This window comes from Aspergillus terreus, genomic scaffold, assembly GCF_000149615.1.
Source record: "Aspergillus terreus NIH2624 scaffold_8 genomic scaffold, whole genome shotgun sequence".
Classification (NCBI taxonomy): domain Eukaryota; kingdom Fungi; phylum Ascomycota; class Eurotiomycetes; order Eurotiales; family Aspergillaceae; genus Aspergillus; species Aspergillus terreus.
The window spans coordinates 695,420-714,966 of NT_165931.1; the positions used below are offsets into that span (position 1 = coordinate 695,420).

The 19,547-nt window shown below is 52.1% G+C and overlaps 6 protein-coding genes across 6 annotated transcripts; 3 read left to right on the forward strand and 3 right to left on the reverse strand.

The window, feature by feature from the left end:
* Positions 1-832: 832 nt before the first annotated feature.
* On the forward strand, positions 833-2,954 carry ATEG_05881 (Zn(II)2Cys6 transcription factor; the record flags this gene model as incomplete). The annotated part of the gene is made up of 4 exons (XM_001215059.1): positions 833-1,228; positions 1,388-1,738; positions 1,798-2,887; positions 2,935-2,954. 4 exons carry the CDS (start codon positions 833-835, stop codon positions 2,952-2,954), a joined length of 1,857 nt encoding a protein of 618 aa, XP_001215059.1.
* A 508-nt stretch (positions 2,955-3,462) lies between these two features.
* Positions 3,463-5,795, reverse strand: ATEG_05882 (putative chromatin remodeling complex subunit (Rsc9); the record flags this gene model as incomplete). The annotated part of the gene is made up of 2 exons (XM_001215060.1): positions 3,463-5,699; positions 5,777-5,795. 2 exons carry the CDS (start codon positions 5,793-5,795, stop codon positions 3,463-3,465), a joined length of 2,256 nt encoding a protein of 751 aa, XP_001215060.1.
* A 995-nt stretch (positions 5,796-6,790) lies between these two features.
* On the forward strand, positions 6,791-7,221 carry ATEG_05883 (uncharacterized protein; the record flags this gene model as incomplete). The annotated part of the gene is made up of 2 exons (XM_001215061.1): positions 6,791-7,000; positions 7,066-7,221. 2 exons carry the CDS (start codon positions 6,791-6,793, stop codon positions 7,219-7,221), a joined length of 366 nt encoding a protein of 121 aa, XP_001215061.1.
* Positions 7,222-8,914: 1,693 nt separating this feature from the next.
* On the reverse strand, positions 8,915-11,631 carry ATEG_05884 (putative C6 finger domain protein; the record flags this gene model as incomplete). The annotated part of the gene is made up of 6 exons (XM_001215062.1): positions 8,915-9,792; positions 9,853-10,442; positions 10,499-10,676; positions 10,731-10,975; positions 11,049-11,161; positions 11,221-11,631. The coding sequence occupies 6 exons, from the start codon at positions 11,629-11,631 to the stop codon at positions 8,915-8,917; spliced, it is 2,415 nt and encodes an 804-aa protein (XP_001215062.1).
* A 1,560-nt stretch (positions 11,632-13,191) lies between these two features.
* On the reverse strand, positions 13,192-14,056 carry ATEG_05885 (uncharacterized protein; the record flags this gene model as incomplete). The annotated part of the gene is made up of 2 exons (XM_001215063.1): positions 13,192-13,335; positions 13,568-14,056. 2 exons carry the CDS (start codon positions 14,054-14,056, stop codon positions 13,192-13,194), a joined length of 633 nt encoding a protein of 210 aa, XP_001215063.1.
* Positions 14,057-17,381: 3,325 nt separating this feature from the next.
* Positions 17,382-18,794, forward strand: ATEG_05886 (uncharacterized protein; the record flags this gene model as incomplete). Its single annotated transcript, XM_001215064.1, has 2 exons — positions 17,382-17,423; positions 17,517-18,794. 2 exons carry the CDS (start codon positions 17,382-17,384, stop codon positions 18,792-18,794), a joined length of 1,320 nt encoding a protein of 439 aa, XP_001215064.1.
* Positions 18,795-19,547: the final 753 nt, after the last annotated feature.

Consider the following 19,547-nt stretch of genomic DNA (forward strand, 5'->3'; position numbering starts at 1 on the left):
TGGACAAAACGAACAGCACTATGTGGTGGACCTAAAGTCAATGACGCGGGAGATGATGGCGTGCGGAAGCGCGCGGGCTGATTGAATTCCCCCTGACGACCGATTAAACTCCCCAATGCGAGGGAGAAGGGAAGAGGAACAAAGATTGCAGAGGATGGCTGCCAGGATCGACAGGATTCTGCAGGACAGAGGTGTGGTTGCACAGAGAGGCTGATCATTGAGAAAGTACAGTAAAGATGGAGAAGGAGAAGAGAAGAAGAAGATTGTTTGGATGTTTGGATGTTTGGATGGGGAGTTTCGGTTTCGGCCAGGAGTGGTGGCCTTGTTTCTCGGGCAGCCACAGCGGTCGTGCTTTGAATGAAACAGCCACAAACGGCCAACTGTCAGAGAAGTCCTTGTTTTCTCCCACTTAGCCTATTATTACTATTGTCATCGATGCTCTCGATACTCCGTCATACCAAAAGATCCCAAAAACTCCAAAAGTACAAGTACCCAGCGTGCGAGCAAGAGGCCGATGAGTCAGCAGCATCCCTAACTTAGTTAACATGACCTCCGTGATTAATTGGGAGTCAACCATCCGATCCTCTCCGTCCAACACCAGCCGGTGACATCCCAGTTTTGATCTCTGAGTCGGTCCAAAAAATGCGATCCATACGATTCTGAGTTGATCCCCCGCATATCATCCCAAACTTTAGCCAAAAGGGCTCCTGTCAGAGCATCCATGCAAGGCGCCACTATCGACCGAGGCAACCCAATTATTGCTATATCCGCGCAATAATCACCAATCTTGGTTCTGCCAGGAATTGGGGCAATAAACGGCATTTTGCCGGCGATGGCAGATGATCGTCCAAAACGGGCGGAGGCTGGACCGGTCTCCAAGCCCTGTGTCCGATTGACCTGCGAACTGTGCCGCCAACGTAAGGTCAAATGCGACAAGCTCAATCCGTGCACTAACTGCCAACGGCTGGGTGCTACGTGCGTCCCCGTGGAGCGCGCGCGTCTCCCTCGCGGCCGTTCCAAAAGGCCATCTAACAATCCGCCCGGCGATGAGTCGGTGTTGCGAGAACGAGTGTCCCGGCTCGAGGAGCTCGTACGCCAGATGACAGACGGAGATGCCAGTAACACAGAGACACAATCGTCATCACACAGCAGAGTTGCGGCAACCGTAGACACCCACAATTCAGGCCCATCTCTAGGCAGTTCTTATGGGCGAGATGTCCCCAAGCGGGTAAGATCTCGAGCGTTTAGACGAAGTCGTTTGTAGATATCTCGATAACCAGGATATTAGGTATCAAATACTCATGGCTCAGCTGCGTCTACCGTCTATAAACGGCTTCTGTCATTACCAGATAGTCCTCTGGCCGAACACAACTCACCAATTCATCAGACAGAGGGTCTTGAAACCGGAGAGCTCGAGAAGGAATTATGTCGGGTATTCTTCGAGAAAGTCGATCCGTACTTTAAGATCCTCCATAAGCCCTCATTAAGCCGCCTCTTGCTCGCTGGCGAGCCCTATCTGGACTATGTGCCAGGGCACCCGGCACCTACGGCATTAGCATACGCCGTGTATTATGCTGCCAGCTGCAGCCTGAGTGATGCAGAATGCAGTCAGAAATTTCATACAAGCAAACCCGTACTTATTGACCGGTACCAAACAGGGACAGAATCAGCTCTAGCCCGGCTAGACTTCATGGCATCTAACGACCTCACCATCTTACAAGCATTCGTTCTGTTCCTTGTGAGCTTCGCGAACCCCTCCAGACACTCCGTCGACATACAATTAACCTCTCAAACCAGCTCGCCTCCCGGACGCAGGATCAAAGCCGCCGCGTCTGGACGATGCTGAGCATGGCCGTCCGCATCGCACAAGCCCAGTTCCTCCATCGGCCAGAACCACCTTTCCCAGTGCGACCCTTCGAGCGCGAAATGCGCCGGAGACTCTGGGCGGGCATCGGGTTCCTCGATGTCGAAGCCTCCCTGGACCGCGCCTCAGAGCCCATGATGCAGTCCACCTGGCTCACGTCGCATCCGCCGCTCAACATCAACGACAGCGAGATCAGCTTCGACATGGAGACCGCCCCAGCGCAAGAATCCGCCGGCTTCACCGACATGACCTTCACGATGATCGTCTTCAAAGCGCAGTCCGTCTCGCGGCTCCTCACCTTCTCCCACTTTATGGAAAACACTGCCAACTCCATCACCATGCGCCAGCATCTCGTCATCGGCTTCCAGCAGACGGCATCACTGCTGCTGCTGCACGCCGACCCAGACCGCATCCCCTTCCACTGGTTCACGCGCGCCGTCGCAGAATGCACCAATTCCTCCCTGCAGCTGATCACCCTGCGGCCGCTACAGCGGATCCCGGGGTTTGTGCCGCCGCCCGTGCGCGGCGACCGGCTGCTGCAGGTCGCAGTCGACGTGCTGCTAAAGTCCGAGAGCCTGCGCAGCGACCCCCGCGCCGCCCCGTGGCAGTGGGTCGAATACGCATTCGTGCCGTGGCACCCGCTCGCCGTCGCCCTCGCCGAGCTCTGCGAGTGCGACGACCCCGCGCTCATGGACAAGTTCTGGGACCCTGTCGAGCGGGCCTACGAGAGTCTGGGCGAGCTCGTCGCCGACTCGCGCAAGGGGGCCTTCTGGAAGCCCCTGGAGAAGATGATGACCCAGGCAAGGACAAAGAGGACGGCGCTTCGTGGTAAACCCGCTAATGGCGGGTATGCTGGCGTGGGCTTTGCGGCCGTCAATTCGGCTCAGTTGCCTTCTTGTTCGCAGTCGGACATTCGGACGTCGTTGGCGCTGGATCCCGTTGCGGACCAGAGTACCGGCGTCTATGTTCCTGCGTCTTCGGGTGCGATCATGCCGCAGGCTGCTGTGTTTGGTGCCTGGCCATGTGTGTGGGACGCGGTGGATTTCGGGAATGCAGGCGTTGAGGATGAGATGTCCTGGCTGAACTATGATAATTTCATCGGCGGGCTGTCTGAGAACATCGACTACTCTTTGTTATTTTGATAACATGGCGCCTAGGTAGGTAGCCTCCTATGTGCTTTCGATCAAAAGGCAGTGCAATGTCAGATCTTACTTCTGGCAATGGTATCCCTAGTAGTTACGTATAGTACATGTACTGCAATCAAATCCAATATCATTGTAGAAGGCAAAAGAAAAACCGCATTACCAAATCTACCTCACAATCCAGACGCCATGTGGTCAATCACGAGTCAAGCCCCCCATTGTTTTAACAGTCCTTCTTTGTTGTGATCTGTAGATAATAATGACGCCAAATCTGCACCACTCCCGACGTGACTGCATCAACGGTTACATGAGAAATTGAATGGTAGAGACATCACAGCAGTTAAAAGTGATAAAGTAATAAGAGAAAACCCAGGGTATTCGTACATATGTAGAAGAAAGATCAATAATCATGGCAAAGACAATGGAAAATGATGAGAAATGGCTCCAGCAGCCTTTTCAGTAGTAGTCTTCTCTTTCTATAGTCATGATTAGCTCGGTAAGTTCCTTGCGCAGTGATCGGTTGCGATCCCAGATCTCCACAATCTTTGGGCGGTGGCTCAAGAACACAGCCTTCTTCCACGAAAGCCCGTTGTACTGGGGCGCAACTCCATTCGGGAGGTTCTTTGCAAGGTTACGAAGCACCAACGCAGCCTTATAAGCTACTCCGACGGGCTCCCCTCTCTCATTGACCGGAGTGTCCATGTAAAACCATTTGCGCACGATGCGCTCTTGGAGGACGGCACGCTTCGAGACCGGAGGCTCTGCATCGGCGGGGCGCTCTTCAGGGAGATGCGACGAAACATGGCCGGCGACCATCGCAGTGTTGGCACTGGGGCCAGACGAACGGAATTTGGTACAGTTATCCCAGAGACAGGTGTGGATCGGCGACTCTGCCTTGTCCAAATTGTAATGGCCAGGCTTCTCGGTAGGAGACAGGTTCATATGGTCCGAGAAAACGTGGTTGCGAAGATCGGTCGGCGTGGTGAACGCGCGCTGGCAAGACTTGGATTGATTCGCATTGTCGGCCCATTTGCAGTACAGGTACGGGAACCCTTGGAAGGTGTAAGCCGTTTCTAGTGGTCTAATGCCCTTGATGATGAATCTGGTCGATGCACCTGGGCCATTGATGACCTGTGCCTGGGCGTTGGTGAACGTGGTGCTGACGTTCTTGATGAACTCTGCTGCAGGAAGGACACCTCCACCAGGAACTCGAGGATCGGCGAACCGGCTCTGATACGCCTGCCACAGTGCAATTTGCGTGATCTCACACTCCGCATCCTCGACAAAGCAGCAACGAAGCCAGCGAGAGCTGCGTTCGGGCTCTGACAGTTCCATCAGGTCCTTGAGGAGCTCTGCAGGCACATGAGGGATTTCAGAAGGAGGCGGCGCGACTTTTTCGTCTTGTAAGATGGTCTCCTTCTTGGTTGGCCGTCCATCATGGAGTAACAATGCAACCATTCGCGGCACGAAAACGGATGGCAGACTAAATATATCCATCATGTTCTCGATATTCTCACTCGAGAGCGTATATTGATACCAGAAATCGAGCGCGCCACTCAGGATATCCTTGTCCAAGTCAAGTAACGTGTGGAAGTACAACTGCTGTAGAGTATGTTTCGAGATGCGTTCCATGGCTCGGTTTGCATCTGGCTCATCTAGTTCCGTTGAGAAATGGGTCAGGGCCCAAAGCGCGCGAATGACGTGCGCGCGGTCAGGAGACTCGAGAAGGTTGAGCAGCGAAATCCATAGCGGGTCTTCCGCGTCTGTTCGCATGAACTTCGTCACTTCCTCAGCGATGTCCAGCGCATCGTTTCGAATCTCGTTGAGGTAAGCTTGGTTGGGAAGGTTGATGAGAATGACCAAGAAATCCCTCAGAAGTCCCTTAGCATAACGCGACACGTAGAACGCGTTCTCTTTCAACAAGACCATATTTCTGAGGACTAGCGTCGCTTCTTTCACGTTCCGGAGGCGGTGATTGAATTCGTAGGTCTCAAGGGTATCCTGGGGGAGAGTGACAGGGATCTTCCTAATTTTCTCCAAGAGATCTCTTGTTCCGTGGAGGGAGTTGAGCACATTCACACGGTCAGTGGGCTGTCTGAAATCATACTGCAACTCCCACTTAACGCCCGTGCACAAGATGGAGACATCAATGGCCTTTTCCATCAGAGTCTCTGCCAGTAAGGGAAAGCCCTCGAACTTGAATTTATCTCCCCGTTGGTTGGATATTTGAACGAGGTGATAAAGTGCAAAATCGACTTCATCGGGTATTCCAGATTGTAGGCCATAATGAGCTCGTTTGTAGATGTGATCAGCTGCGAAAACATCAGTTGTTGTTGATCTAGGATTCGCACGGCGCTCCGACGTACACTTTGGGACCTCCAGATATCTGAGTGGGAAATACGGATCGTAGAAGTCGGGCTGTTTGGCTGTCTTCCCTCTGTCGTGCAGACTGGCAAATAAGCCCGGTCTATTTCCCGGCGTGGCTACCTCCCGCGTGGACATCGGGACCTTCTGTTCCCGCCCATCCCAGTTATCGAAGTGAGGATGAGGGCTGTTCGCATTGGCGGAAGAGTTGGAATGAGAGTGAACCATGGCTGCGGGTTGTGGTGATTGATTCGCATGGTGCGACCGTCGAACGGGTGCGGTATCAGGGATGAAGGGTTGGTTTACTTTGGGGGCACTTCGCAAGCCCTCTGCTGCTCGTTAGCATATTCGGCATATCAAAAGGGAAGACAAAGTCAACTTTGATACTTGCCTCTGAGGGACGAACGAGGGGTGGTGGTGCTCATTTTAGAAGCAGCCAGGCTGTACAGCGGTCTGTTGACACTGGAGCTTTGATGTCACCGATCACACCTCCTTTGGATGACAGAAAAAAGAGCCGACACGGGCTTTTCTCAATATCAACCGGATATGTCGCAGACTTGAAAAGTGCTGAAACTGGACGGAGAGGGCAGTGTTCCAAGGGAGGGCGCGATAGTCAGACGCGCACAGGTCCGTCGTTCGACTATTTCCCTTTTATGGAGCAGGAAATTTTCTTTGGCCGGTAGGCTGATATGAGCGACGCGAATAGATTGGCCGTTGAAGGAATTTAACGGACGGTCGCAAAGCTCGATGGGGTCTCGTTTCGGCAAAGGCAAATGTATCAGCGCGATCCAAAGCTATCGGAAGTTGGTGAAGGATGATGCGACAGCGCGAAAACCGGACTTCCGCGTCGTACTGTGCAGAAGGACTTGTTGCGATAAATCTGCGCGAGCAAAGGGAGTCGCTGGCGATATAGAGAGTTCGTAGCTGAGCGTCAATGCCTTGGTTGGGCCCTTTGGGGCTCTTGGAACAAGCTGGTCGATCGATCCGTCTTGACATCCCAGGCAAAACTGCGGCTGCCGATGGCCTCAGGCGCGTGTCCGGGTTATCTGTTCTTCCGGCGCTGAGTCATTATTTATGCCTGAAAAGCAAGGCATCAGTTGATGTATATCCTCATGCAGAGTGGTTATGGATTGGAAGTATATATGCGTGTCTATTGTACAGTGGTAGATTGATTGGGTGCATTCAATCAGTTGTGCCTATTTATACTTGCATATGAGTGGCTGTCGTGACTATTTCGTGTATTACAACATCTCATCCTCCTGGTATATATAGTTCCAGGCAGAGGCACCCTCCCAAGCACCACACCCATTTCATCGTACCGGTGCTGCAGCATCATTTGGACCTCTTCATCCGAATTCCCTTCTCCTCACCGGCCCACGTCCTATACATAAATATAAGACATTCCAATTCAGATTACACCATGTCCCAGCGTCCTTTCTGTACGCAGCTGGGCCATCTACCTCTGGCCAAGTTCTCACATACCACCACTTCACTCAAACACAAAGGCCCATTCAACTGGAGCCATATCCCTGGAGAAGGGACTATGATCGGTATATTCGAAAAGGTTTCCACCTCTTCTTCTACAGCCACACGTCTACTGTTAAAGATCGCCCACAACAATCATGTCTTGGTATGCCTGTATCCTCGCAACAGCCCACCAGAGACACAGCTGATCGTTATTTGCATTTGTATTAGGAAGAAGTCGATTTGGCATATTTCACTCGAGAAGCAGTGATCCAATCGCAGCCGGATCAACCGAGTCAACCCAGACCGGTGTTCGCTGTCGTCGTGAAGCTACCCTGTCTCGCTGTGAAATACCCCGATGCATCTGGATGGGTTCGTTCTTCGTAACCGGGAGCTGAAGTGCTCAATAGTCTCTGATGGCTCTCAGGTCCGTCGATTTCAGATCAAGTTTTCCCAGGATGCCGACTACTACAAAGCTCTGTCGATCCTGAGCGACATCAATTGTCCGTTTACAGAGGCGAACACAAGCTCGAAACCACCAAGTCGGAAGCCCGCGTCTTCCCAGTGGCATCCAGGCTCGATTCCTTCTATACATTCTTTCAGCGAAAATATCACGAGTGCTCCAGGGGTGACTGGACATGGACAGCCTGCGTTTCACGCCGTCTTCCCACCGCAACCGATTCCTACTCCAACAGACACATCTAGCGTGACAGCAAGTAGGCTTGTTTATTCCGTCGCAACAATTGAAGATGTCACTCTGACTGATGTCGCTTAGACTCACTCCCTCCCTCATCCTCGGGTACTACTCGCACCGCTCATACAGATTACAGCACATCGACCAGCAGCCAACCACACGCCGGAAGCCTTCCATACCACGATCCCGCCAGCTTGGTGACGAACGGACCAAATAGCCTTGGGCCAAATGATCTCGAGAAGAGGCCATTCACATCGATAGCCTATCAGGACCCGCAGACCTTGGACAATATCCTACCCCCCAAACGGGAGCTGCCCTTTTCCAACCCGCCAGCGAAGAGGTCATGCACAGACATAGGGTGTCTATCCACCTTCGGCCATGCTGCAAGAGAATATAGAACGGTGCCAGGTATGGTTATCCATTCGAACCCCCGAAAAATATACGTATCGCTCACTGAATCTACTCTCTAGACATATACAACAACAGACCCAACACGACCACACCACGCACGACCCACGATGTCACCCAGCCATACCGACCGAGACCACCGGCAAAAGACTCAAAGATAGTCACACTCAAGTATCCCACCTATTCATTACCGGAGACAGACTCGAACGGACAGTCTGCCATTGCCAACTCCAACCCTTACACTTCGTCACTGACAACACCGCCTCTGTGCCTCAAAGGACCCTCGATGGCAAACACGGAGAATGATACAAACGGTATCCACACTCGCGACTCGGCTTTACGCAAAGTGCACCAGACAGCCCCGTTAATTTTGTCGGATCTTTCATCGTATTTGTCCGCTCCGACTAGAGAGCGTACGATCCAACTTGAGAACTGGATTTGCGCCCATATCGAAGACGATGGATTTCTCCAGCTTTGTCAAGATGTTGAGGGTGTATGGAGACGAATTGCACTGGGAATGTGATCTGAAGCTATTCTGATGAGTTCCCTCTGTGGGGAGCATATGGGATTTCGTTTGTCTGATGTGTGATATGCGTCCAGTTCATGATGCCGAAAGACGTGACCTGTTATATAACTAATATTTCCTCCGGGTGAAGGAGAGTGAGAAGGCTTGAGTGATACGGCAATGTGCATTACTACAGATACTGTGCTTAGGGATACCTTATTGAGAGAAAATGAGATTTCCGCTAGCTTTTTTCCATCGCTGACGGCAACCATACTAGTACACAATAGTTGGCACACCCGCTATTTCTCAGCCAGTGTGTAAGAAGGGAATCGAAAGACATAAAAATAAGAAAACAAAATAGACAACGAGGCTTGTAAACAAACGCCTCTCATAAGGTATATTGATTTGCTCCCGCTCAGCAATTTTTCATTATTTTCGCCCAGGCACAACTACTCATCAAGTAGATGTGATGATTAATTCCCACGAGATCGACGATAGATCAGACCCGAAAACACGTTCAAATAACCTTCCTTGGTGAGAAGGGTGAAATCAACGACCACCCGCCCTTGCGGCTGCGAGACTGCACCGAGATTTGGCGAGGTCGTGGGCATGTTGTTGTCCGTCGAAGAGATAGCTGGAGGCGGAGAACCCGCGCCCCCGGAAACAGTTCCTTCAGCACCAACAGCCAGATCAGCAAGATGCTGAAGAGAACGCTGTTCGTTAGGACCCATGACTGGCGGAGGGCCAGAACCGTTCTTCCCGAGGCTGGGATCCTGCAGTTGACTTTCCTGCGATTTCGTGCGCCTCCAGTCTAAGAACAGGCGGATCTTAGCATCCCATCCGGGAGTGGCGAATATGTCGCCAAACTCTCCTCCTTCTGTGCTTCGCTTTGCGCGATAGTCGAGGATCTCCTCGGCCTTCTTCAGGGAATCCCAGCATTCGTTGGCGTGTTCCGGGAGGACGGTAGCCTCGAGAAGTGTCATAGAGGCCAATGCGAGACTGTGAAGGTCGAAGGGCGTGACAGGTCGAGACTGAGAGATTCCTTTGTGCATCTCATTGATGACCTCCTGCGCACTATAGATGATCTCATAAGGGCTATACACAAAGATGTGTCGTTTAATCAGTAGGCGCAGGGTCCAGTAGAGTTGATTCTGGAGGCCTTCGAGGAAAGCCTGAGGTGCAGCCTCCTCCGGAATCTCGTTGGGTCGGCGAAAATCCTCGATCTCTCCTAACCGTTCGAGAGAGGAGATCATGTTTGCGGCAACCATGCCACCCAGACCACTATTAGTCTGACATACATTGTGCTCAAGAGAGGCCAGAGTGACCATCTCCACAAGGAATGTAGAGTATGCTGTAAAAAACCAAGTTAGCAAGGAGATCAGCTTTGGAGATAGGAAATTGCAGAACGTACAGCCAATTCGGGTTGCGATGGAGCCAAGGACTCGTTCATCCTCACGACCTCCTATCTCATACATTCCGAGCGCACTTGGATCAGCGACACTGATAGCATACCAGCGAGACATGATGGCGAGCGAAACCCAACTACGCCGCACGAGGTTCGCGTCCGAATCAACGTCCGCATCTGACGACCTTTTAGACTTCAACTGACCGAGGTTCTTGGCCAAGTCGGACCCAAGCTTGCTCGCTGACTGGATCAAGGAATGCTTAGGGACGCCATCCTTGAGAACAAAATTGTCCGGGCCCCTCGAGTCGCAGTCTAGAATCATCAGCAGTATCGTCTGAAGCCAGATGAGGTTCACTCCAGTCGGGCGAATAATAGCTGGTTGTCGGGTGTAATACAAGAGAAGGTCCTGGGCGTTATCGAACGAGGTCACTCGCTCGAAGTTGCCAATCAGACGCTCGATGTTTGTGCGCGTGACAGTGTAAAGGCTGTATAAGAAGATCTCTTGTACTTCGCGACTGCACAAGTGGAGGAGCGCGTGGAGGCGCTCGCTAGAGTGCGGCAGAATGGGGAACCATGGGTGAATCTTGGAGTAATAACTGCGATTGTGTCAGAAAAAGCAGCGCATGACCATAGGATGGTAGGGATAACATACGCGTTCAGGGCGCCCTCATCCACATTCAACGGCGTCATGTCTTCCTCCATTTCTTGCTTGGGGACGTCGGACATGGCAATCCCAGCGGGTGGCTCGTTATCATTGCCCGTCGACCAGAAGAGGTTCCCAGGTTTTGGTGCCGAGCTGCTCACAATGGCCGGATCAGTCGTAGTGTCTCCTGTGTCTTTGACTGATCAGCCAGGAACGTAAAAATGGGGTTGACAATACGAACCAAACGCATTTTGTGGACGAGCACCGAATTGTGGTTGTGTAAAGGAGGAACTAGGAAGTCCCTCAAACACCGAATATGTTCTCTTACGGCCCATTGATCCACCGTCCATAGGTGGCGAGAACTCCTGGTAAGCGCGTGGAGAGGACACCTCGTTCATAGCCTGGTATGGCATGTCGGGGTGCACCATGGCAGGCTGCATTTGACTTTCGAGGGTATGCAGACGTTCTGCAAGTTCTTTGATGTACCTAGAGTAGCCCACCCGTCAGCTCGTACAATCCTTGTGGAGGGCCAGAGTCGGTCGCGTCTTGTTGTCCTTACCCTTTGCTGGGACCTCGCTTCATAGGGACGCGGCTGAACTGACAGACGACACCCAGTCGACGACAGTTCGAACATGTTTCGACACCCGACTCAGAGCTCGCGTCGCAGCGGACCTGTATCACCACCACGTCAGCCTCCCCAAGCGCGTCGCGTCCGACAAGGAAAGACCTACCTTCTTGCGTCGGCACTCATCGCAAGCGCGTGAAATCTTAGACCTTTTCCTTCTTGCGCTTTGATCACCATAGCTCAGGTCATGATTCGGATCGACGCCGACTTGTTGGCTCGGGGTGAACTGCAACATGTGTTGTTGTTGATGCTGGTCGGGAGACTGAGGACGACCCATGTCACCGCCACCGGGGTTTGACGCGCCCAAAACCATCGATTGACCATGGTGAACGCCATTGTTGGAAGCATCGGGCAGACCGTGGGTGGAGGTTTCGCGCGAGAGTTCAGCGGAGAGAAGTTCGTCGGCGGTCAACTGGCGGTTCGTGTAGTACTGCATGGCACCTTGACCCATCTGCGCCGCGTTGGGAGACGGGTAAGAAGTGGTCGGAGGCATATCGGAATGCTCGCGGGAATTCATCGTGTCGGAAAAGGCGGCATGCGCGTGGGAGGGGGAAGGGTGGATGGTGGAGCGATGCTCCGGATGGTGGTGGAGGGAGGAAGTTGAAGGACGGAAGACGCGAGGACTGCAGGCAAGGTTTTACAGGCTAAAGGCGGAGGGGAGGGAATTTCCAAGGGGTTAGCGCCGAATGCCCTCGGCGCTGTGAGCTGTTCGGAGGAAACATGTTCGCGCAGTCGAACATCAGAGACGTCAGGGTTCTGATGTTCCTCGAGCGCATGCGGATGATACTTTTCGCTTGATATTGGGATGATCGCGCCAACGCGGAGGCCCGGCTTTTTGTTTCTGCGTCCAGCGACGGATTAATACTATTTCCCACCGGCCCAGACTCGACCAAACCTCGTCTCGGACCAGCCGGTAGATGGTTTGGAAGAAAGGAGCGAGGTAGAGCAATCGATATAATGTCGAATTTGAACATCGGATCTCCTTTTGGTGTCGTTATGTCTGGTCCTTGTCGGCGCTGTGTGTGGACTGTATATGTGTCTATATGAGGCAATCCATGAGGGCAACATTGTCGCACCTCCACGACATCCTATCAACTCCAACAAATTTCTATCGAATGAACAACTCTGGCTGATTTTCTTTCTATTGAATTTCTCTTTCTACCTCTTTAACTTCCGAATTAAAAATTCTGGCGGGCTTTCATGCATCATCTCCACCTGCTCTCTTGTCCACCGCTCTATTGAGTACATCAGCGACCACCGACTATTGAACACTACGACCTCAGCGACACTCTCTGGTCGCCGTAGAAGGCCGAAAGTATCCATTGAGAAACTGTTTGTCGGATTGTTATCGGACATTTGTGACGCTGGTCATATCTTCCTCAGGAAGCAGGTTGCATTAGATCCGAATGGATGTAGATCTACTTTGGACTATGAAACCTGACAATTTAACCCATCAGCTGCCTGGAATATATGAATGGGTTACTAATTGCAAGATTCGCTACTGACACTGTTCTCAACGCATTTTTCTGCCCAGCGATAATACATAGAAAAGACCATGGCCCAGTCGGACAAAATCCCCGAGCCCATAGATTGCATGGATCCATTCGTAGCATTTCCCAAAACCCTGACCGGTGACACGGAAGTAGAACTACTAACCTGGAACTCAAAAGGATCCCCCTCTGCTCCATCCGAAGTACTGGCATAGGAGCTTGTCACATAGGAAAGTCTCTTACATTGTCTAGGCCACCGTAGACTGTCAAGACAACTATCCATGAACATCGGTACATCGTCGGGCTACATGGGTCTCGGAAGATATTATCTTCCGCAAGAATACCGCAGCCTGTTACAGATCGCCATAATCCAACACGAACCTGTGGCTGCCATTGGATCTGGCATCCCAGAGCCATGAATCGCCCAGCCTACTCCATCTCCCTCCGCAAAACGTATAGGACCCCACTGTTTGAACAGGGAGCTACAATTCCTCTGTTTGTGGTTTGTTCAATCCGCCCAACAGTGACTCCATAGTAGGGAGTAGTGATCGGAGTAGCTGGTACTATCCTTGAAAGCTAACTATGTATCAACGGACCTCCACAACACGGGCACGGTCCGTGTGCTTGGGGGCAGACCGGCGCGTAATTAGTAGGCTGAAACAGATCCACCGGTGAATATGCGGGTACTCCGTATGTGTCATAGTCGTATCGTAGGACCGGCCCGGTTCGATCTATATTAGGTTAGTCGATGATATCTACTCCATAGACGATTCATGTTGCGCGACAGGGGGTTTTCCATCTCGACGAGATCTGTTTCACCCCGTTGCGCTCGTTTATCGAGCGGGTTGGATAGGGGATGATCGTCTCGCCAAAGGCCACGGATGATTGTGTGGGACTGTCTGGGGATTGGACTTTGGCGTCCGAGATGATGATCCACATTCGAGACCAACTCGGGCCAAATACCATGATTGTACTGACTAGTAACAATAGGTGTGCGGGCTTGTATGGCTGGTAGTATGTACGGAGTATGTGGGCGTACGAACGATTGATATCAAGGGGTTCCATCAAGGCTTTGAAAGAGGATTGTGCGATTTCATGATTGTTGTCATCAGGGTAGCCATCTTTACCGTACATATCGTCTCGCTTGGTACATACTAGGCATAGGTATACGAACGCCCGATGCAACGCTGATTCAGCCCACGGCCACGGCGCCTCGTCTGACAGAGGCGTAGAGGTGCACGACATAATCGGCGAGTCCGTCGCGGCTGACGAAGGGAAAAAAGGCCCCGAAGAGACCCGGGTAGGAGTTCGAGCAGGGCGAAGGTCATTCATTGGTGGGAGGAGAGATCCACCAGCACTGCGCAGATCAGGCCCCGCCACAGCCAGATGACCGACGGGGCTTGGACGAAGGAGGCCGCTGCAAAAGCCCCAAACAAGAAGCTGTGACGCCATTCCGCAGTGGCATGCGAATGAGTCGTGACGGGGGGGGTCCTGGATAAAAGGGATCTGAGGCTGGGTTAGCACAGTCCGAGAGTCAGCGAATGACCGGTGATGTAAATCATTTCCATGTATTTCTCTGACGTTGTGTTATGATGCGTCGATCACACTTGGATTTGTTTTTTTAAACCCATCCTGATCTCGCAGGGATGGGTTGCATTGATTGACAGGTTGTTATTTTCGTTATTGGAGGGAGGGTTGAACGTGCTGAGAGGCCGCCAACAACGCCTCCGTTACAGTACAGGACCGTACGGTACGTACCATATACCCGAATTCTCCCAACATCAGATGCGCAAGACCAGGCTGTCACGTAACTAGATAGACCCCCTCTATAGTTGGGCTAACCCTGTGGTGAACACAACAGTGGACGATGTGTTAGACATGAACAGCGTCAGTGGTCCTGAAAAATTGGTCCCTGATGACATGGCTGTCTCAACTGAGGCATGCACGACCCCCCTACAGACTGCTGATTCACCGCACCAGAATGATGGACCATGGTCCAATGTCAGTGCCTGTCCTGTCGCACGTTTCCACATCGACCAACGTGCCAATGACTGGGAATCCGGTCTGCATAGAACCCAATGAAAATGTTCTAGAAGGCGAGGTGGCAAGCCAGAGAGCGTCATTTCTCTGGTACTGCCAGTGTGTCCATCTTTAAGGGAATATCGACTTCTCTCTGATGGCAAGGAGGATTTGGAGTGTACCTGCATTGTTCGGTTGGGGTGTACCCAGCAACCGTGTCAACGTTGACCTACATGTCAAGTAAGGAAGACTGGTATGTGCATGACTGTCGATTCATGCGACGGGATCAGTCCGAGATGACGAATATGGATCGGGTCTGGGCTTTCAGAGGGTTGGAGTCAGTTCTTGGTATACACAGACGCCGTAGACCTCCTGGTTAGAAGTTACGTGATGGGATAACCTCGTTCAATGGGAGTAGTAAGTCGAACAAAAGACGTCGTCCAGCCAAGAATGTCAAGTAAAATTCGGTCTGGAAGAGACTGCATCGACCGGCTCGGATGCCCCAGAATTTCGTAAGAGGATCCACCGACTAGGGAAACAGAGTTAAGAGACCAAGACCCCATCCGGTCTGCTCCATTCTCCAGTTTTTGCGTGAACCCTAAGACCTAATGGGGTTCACGATCCGGAGAGTTCAGGCGTGAAGCGCGGTAGCCACGACATCAACCAGCCTTGGGACACAATGGAATCATTCCGCGGCAGACTTGACTTGATTCTTCCGAGTAATCGAATGATCCCCTTGCTTTTGGATACTGGGTGCAAACCAGGTACATACAGTAAGATACTGTCAGGGTTTGGTCAGTCAGGACTCCCGTCGAGAATCGTCGGCCAGGGACCTTCGATCGCATTACCTCACTCTGTCCTCCGTTCCCGAGGCTAGCCCACTGAGCCAAGTGGTTTCTCCAACTTCAAAGGATGTAGTGGATGGGGTAATAATAATAGCCACGTAGAAGAACGGACTGTGGTGGACTAAGAAAGAGTCGGGTCTGATCGGCATGGGACCCTCGGGGTAGCCAAATCACCATTGTGACGGCCTGGTTTATCGCAATAATATGTAGATAGTCTGTACGACACTACAGTGGCTTGTGGCATTGTTGGGAAGATTCTCCTTGAGAAAGTCCGATGACGGAGCACAGGATGGACTCGGTGGCTCTCACTGGGACGACACGCACGAGGGTTACAAGGCTGGCCGCACCACCAACGTAAAACTTAAAAACAAAAGAATCGATAACGATGCCACCCAGAGGGTAGGTTGAGGACGAAAAGAAACAGGATGATGATCTTGGATTTGGCAAAAAACCCTTCAGGCAACCAAAGACGGAGGCTGTACAGACTGTAATGTAATTTTGGTATCATCATCCATGGATACAGGTTAGAATACAGGTACCCTTTTGTGGAGCCGCCACGACGCATTCCAGGAGTTGAGAGTTGAGTGCAAGACAGCCATAAAAATGGACAATATCAGGTGACTGGATACTTTATAGAGTTTTCTCTGGCAGTTTTCAGACCTCAAGTTCTTCTATCGCAATCTATATTCTCTCTATCAACCACTGCTCCAAGTCTGTGGTAGCTTGAGGTGTTCCACTCCAGTTACCTACTAGGTACCAACAGGGTACCATACGTTACTGCATACGATACCGTCCCGTCACGTTTCGACGACCGTCTGGTTCCTTTCACACTTCCCGCCTTTGACCCCCTCCCGCCTTCTGGCTCACCATTTCTTCCCTCCTTTTCCTCCTCTTCTTTTCTTTCTTTCTTTCTTCTTCTTCTTCATCGGGTTCTGCAGTTGGCTCTGCCTTCAGATCGATCGCCTTTTCCCTTTATCTTGGCCGCCACAGCCGGTATTTGGTGTCCTGTCTCACGGCCGGCGCCAAACGGTGCGTAGGCTTTGGCCCCCCTGATCCTCTTCTTCTTTTCAATTGTGTCCTTTTTGGCTTCATTTTCCATGTTCCCTGGGGCGCTGTATTAGTTCCGAAGTGACCACCTCTTCAATCCGCTCCTCCTCCTCCTCCCTGATACTCGTTCTCAATCGAGTTCTCCCTCGCCTTCGATCCTCCGCTTCCAATTGAACAAAGGTTCTCTTACAGTGTGACCTCGGTTGCGATTCGGCCCTTTACAGGTGAAACGGCGTTTCTGTGACTTCGTTGGGTGCATTGGGATATTCGTTCAAGATACCCCTGCTTTGTTGGAGTTTTCCTTGATTCCTGTCGATCCGATCACTTGTGACGGATCGCACATCTATACCTCGGATCCTCGCCTTGACGGCCTTTTCGTTCCTCCCGACAGGTTCTCCTGTTCGGCTGACTTGATATACTTTCAAACTTGCAAAAAACAACCACCCATCCAACCAAAAAAAAAGAAAAAACACCCCCCAAAAAATCTCCCCGAGAGTGTTTGTTCTATAGACACTCTCCCTGCTCATTTTACACTCCGAATTTCGGTCTCTCTCGTCGCGAATCATCGCATGGTTTCTACCCAGTAAACCGCGGCAATGCTTATCGATGGCGAGAAGTGGGCTTGTGAAGCTTGCGTCCGGGGTCACCGGGTCAGCAGCTGTCACCACAGTGGTAAGTCGCATATCTTGTATGACCGCTCCGCGCTCGATGTATTGACTTGGCTCTCCCTATAGACCGCCCTTTGACCCATATCAATAAAAAAGGCCGTCCAGTCTCTCAATGCGCTCACTGTCGCGGCCTACGCAAGTCACGGACAACCCACACCAAGTGCGAGTGTGGTGACAAGAAAAAGAATAGCCACAAGCATGATTCAGATCCCCATGTCTTGGACAAGCGGGATCTCAAGCGTGAGCATGTTGGCGATGGTACCCTGATTCATTGTTTCTGATCTGGATTTTACAGAGGACTCCCGTCCAAGATGTGGCTGCAACTATGGACAGCGCTGTACCTGCGCGCTGAAGAAGGAACCCCACCTAGATCCTGTCCCGGAGACCGGCCTCCCGCCGCCTCCGCATTCAGTTCTATCGGAGCTGCCGAAGAAGCCTCAGTTGACCTCCACGAAGTCGGAAAGCACGCTCACCATCTTCCGCGACGGTCACCATAAGCCCGCGCACAAACACAACGACATGGCGCACAAGTGTGGCTTGCCGTATACCATCCCCCGGTCTCATACCATCCATGCGACCTCCGATACGGCTCGCCGGTCAGTCGATCATCTGCCATTGACCCAAGCGGGCTTGGTTAGCGAAGCGTTCTCCGCGCAGCAACTTCCGGGACAGCCGCCTCTTTACAATCCTCAGCGCCGCGTCAAATCCGAACACGGATCGCCTGACGCTGCCCCGGTTCTGCCTTCGGATGATGTCCCGACAACCGTCCCCCCACTTGATCTGTCCGCCTTCTTCCCTCACGGTCTGCAGTCTATGGATAAGCCCACCGAAAATGCGGTCACACTATCGATGGAAAAGACACCTCTGAATCATGTCATGACCAGTGTGCCACCTCTTGACGTCAATTATTCTTTCCCGACGACCACCGCGTCTCCCGTGAACTGCATGGCAGTCCAAGATCCGTATAACGAGGCTTTCTTCACATCATCGGATGGAGATGTCGCTCTGAATTCCACGGCATTCAGCGCGCCACCAGTCGATTGGTCAAGCTTCCCGCTGTACTCCTCGGACGTTCCGGCTGCGACGAGTACACAGGCGCCTTCGTACGCAAGTTTCGACTACAACGCGATGGGACCTGGGATTGCCGCCCCTTCTTCGTCCGGTGATCTCTCGGAAGTCGAGGAATACGCTCCGTTATCCACGCTGCCGAGTGATCTTCACGACTTGCATAGCGGAAGCGAAGGCTCTGATGTCGATCAGTACCGTATCAGCTCAGCATCGTCGTTCATTGGTCTCCCGCAGGCTCAACTCCTGTCGTCCAATCACCTGGAGTCCATCAACATTGATGACTTCCTCAAGTCCGCCAATGAGTCGACAGCAGCGCTCGAGCACCAGCTTCAGGCCAATGTCGGCATGGATCCCAAGCCTCTGTCTTCGCAGGATGCTTATGCCATGTCGGACGCCCAGGCTTTCAAGTCTATGACGACAGCGACCACGAGTCTCCCGATGACGGCCTCAGCTACGGATCCTGTTTGGCCAACGGCGCTCTTCGATCCCAGCGCGCCTATGGATGAACATAACAACTACTTCGCCTCGCCCTGGACGCAATAACGTCCGGCGCAGGTGGGGTACGTGTTATTCTGGCTATGCGTCTGTTTGCGGCACCTTACCACCACCTCACACCGTCTTCACGACCTTGATGAGAGATGATGATAAATGCCTGATTTATCTTGTTCCATTAGCCAGTCCTAGTGACAATATATTATAGCATTCGATTTACAAAGAATTTGTTGGCTTATGTTCCCAGATGATTCCACGTAAACATTGTATTTTCTAAAATGCATGTAGCCAGACAGGGGATGTCACGAGTACGAGGATGTGTAGCGTGAACAGCCTCGAGCGAGTTGGTTGATGTCACTGTCTGGAGGCTTGTGCGATGTAGCGGTGAGATCGAGACATCTGGCGGTGTAATTGCGTGGCTTGCGTGACCGAGTTTTCGTTAGTCAGAAAACCAACCTTGGTCAAAGAGGTAGAATAAATTACATCCAGGTCAAGACGTCGTCTGTCTCATCCTGGTCCTTGCGACGGACTACAGACACTACCTAGGTAGCCTTGCTGCGTAGGTACGTAACTATGTCTGCATCCCTTCGACATATTCAACCCCCCTGCCTACCTAGGGAGATATTGTAGTCACCTACGGTATCTGAGCAGCAGCAGCATCCGTAACAAACCTGTCTCCTGTACAGCGTACGGTATGGGCAGGACGCATGCACACACACATGCACGGATGCTCTGCATGTATGCGCGTCGGTGCTCCGTTACATATGTACATACCTACCTGCCTGCCTGCCTCTCTTTTCTGGT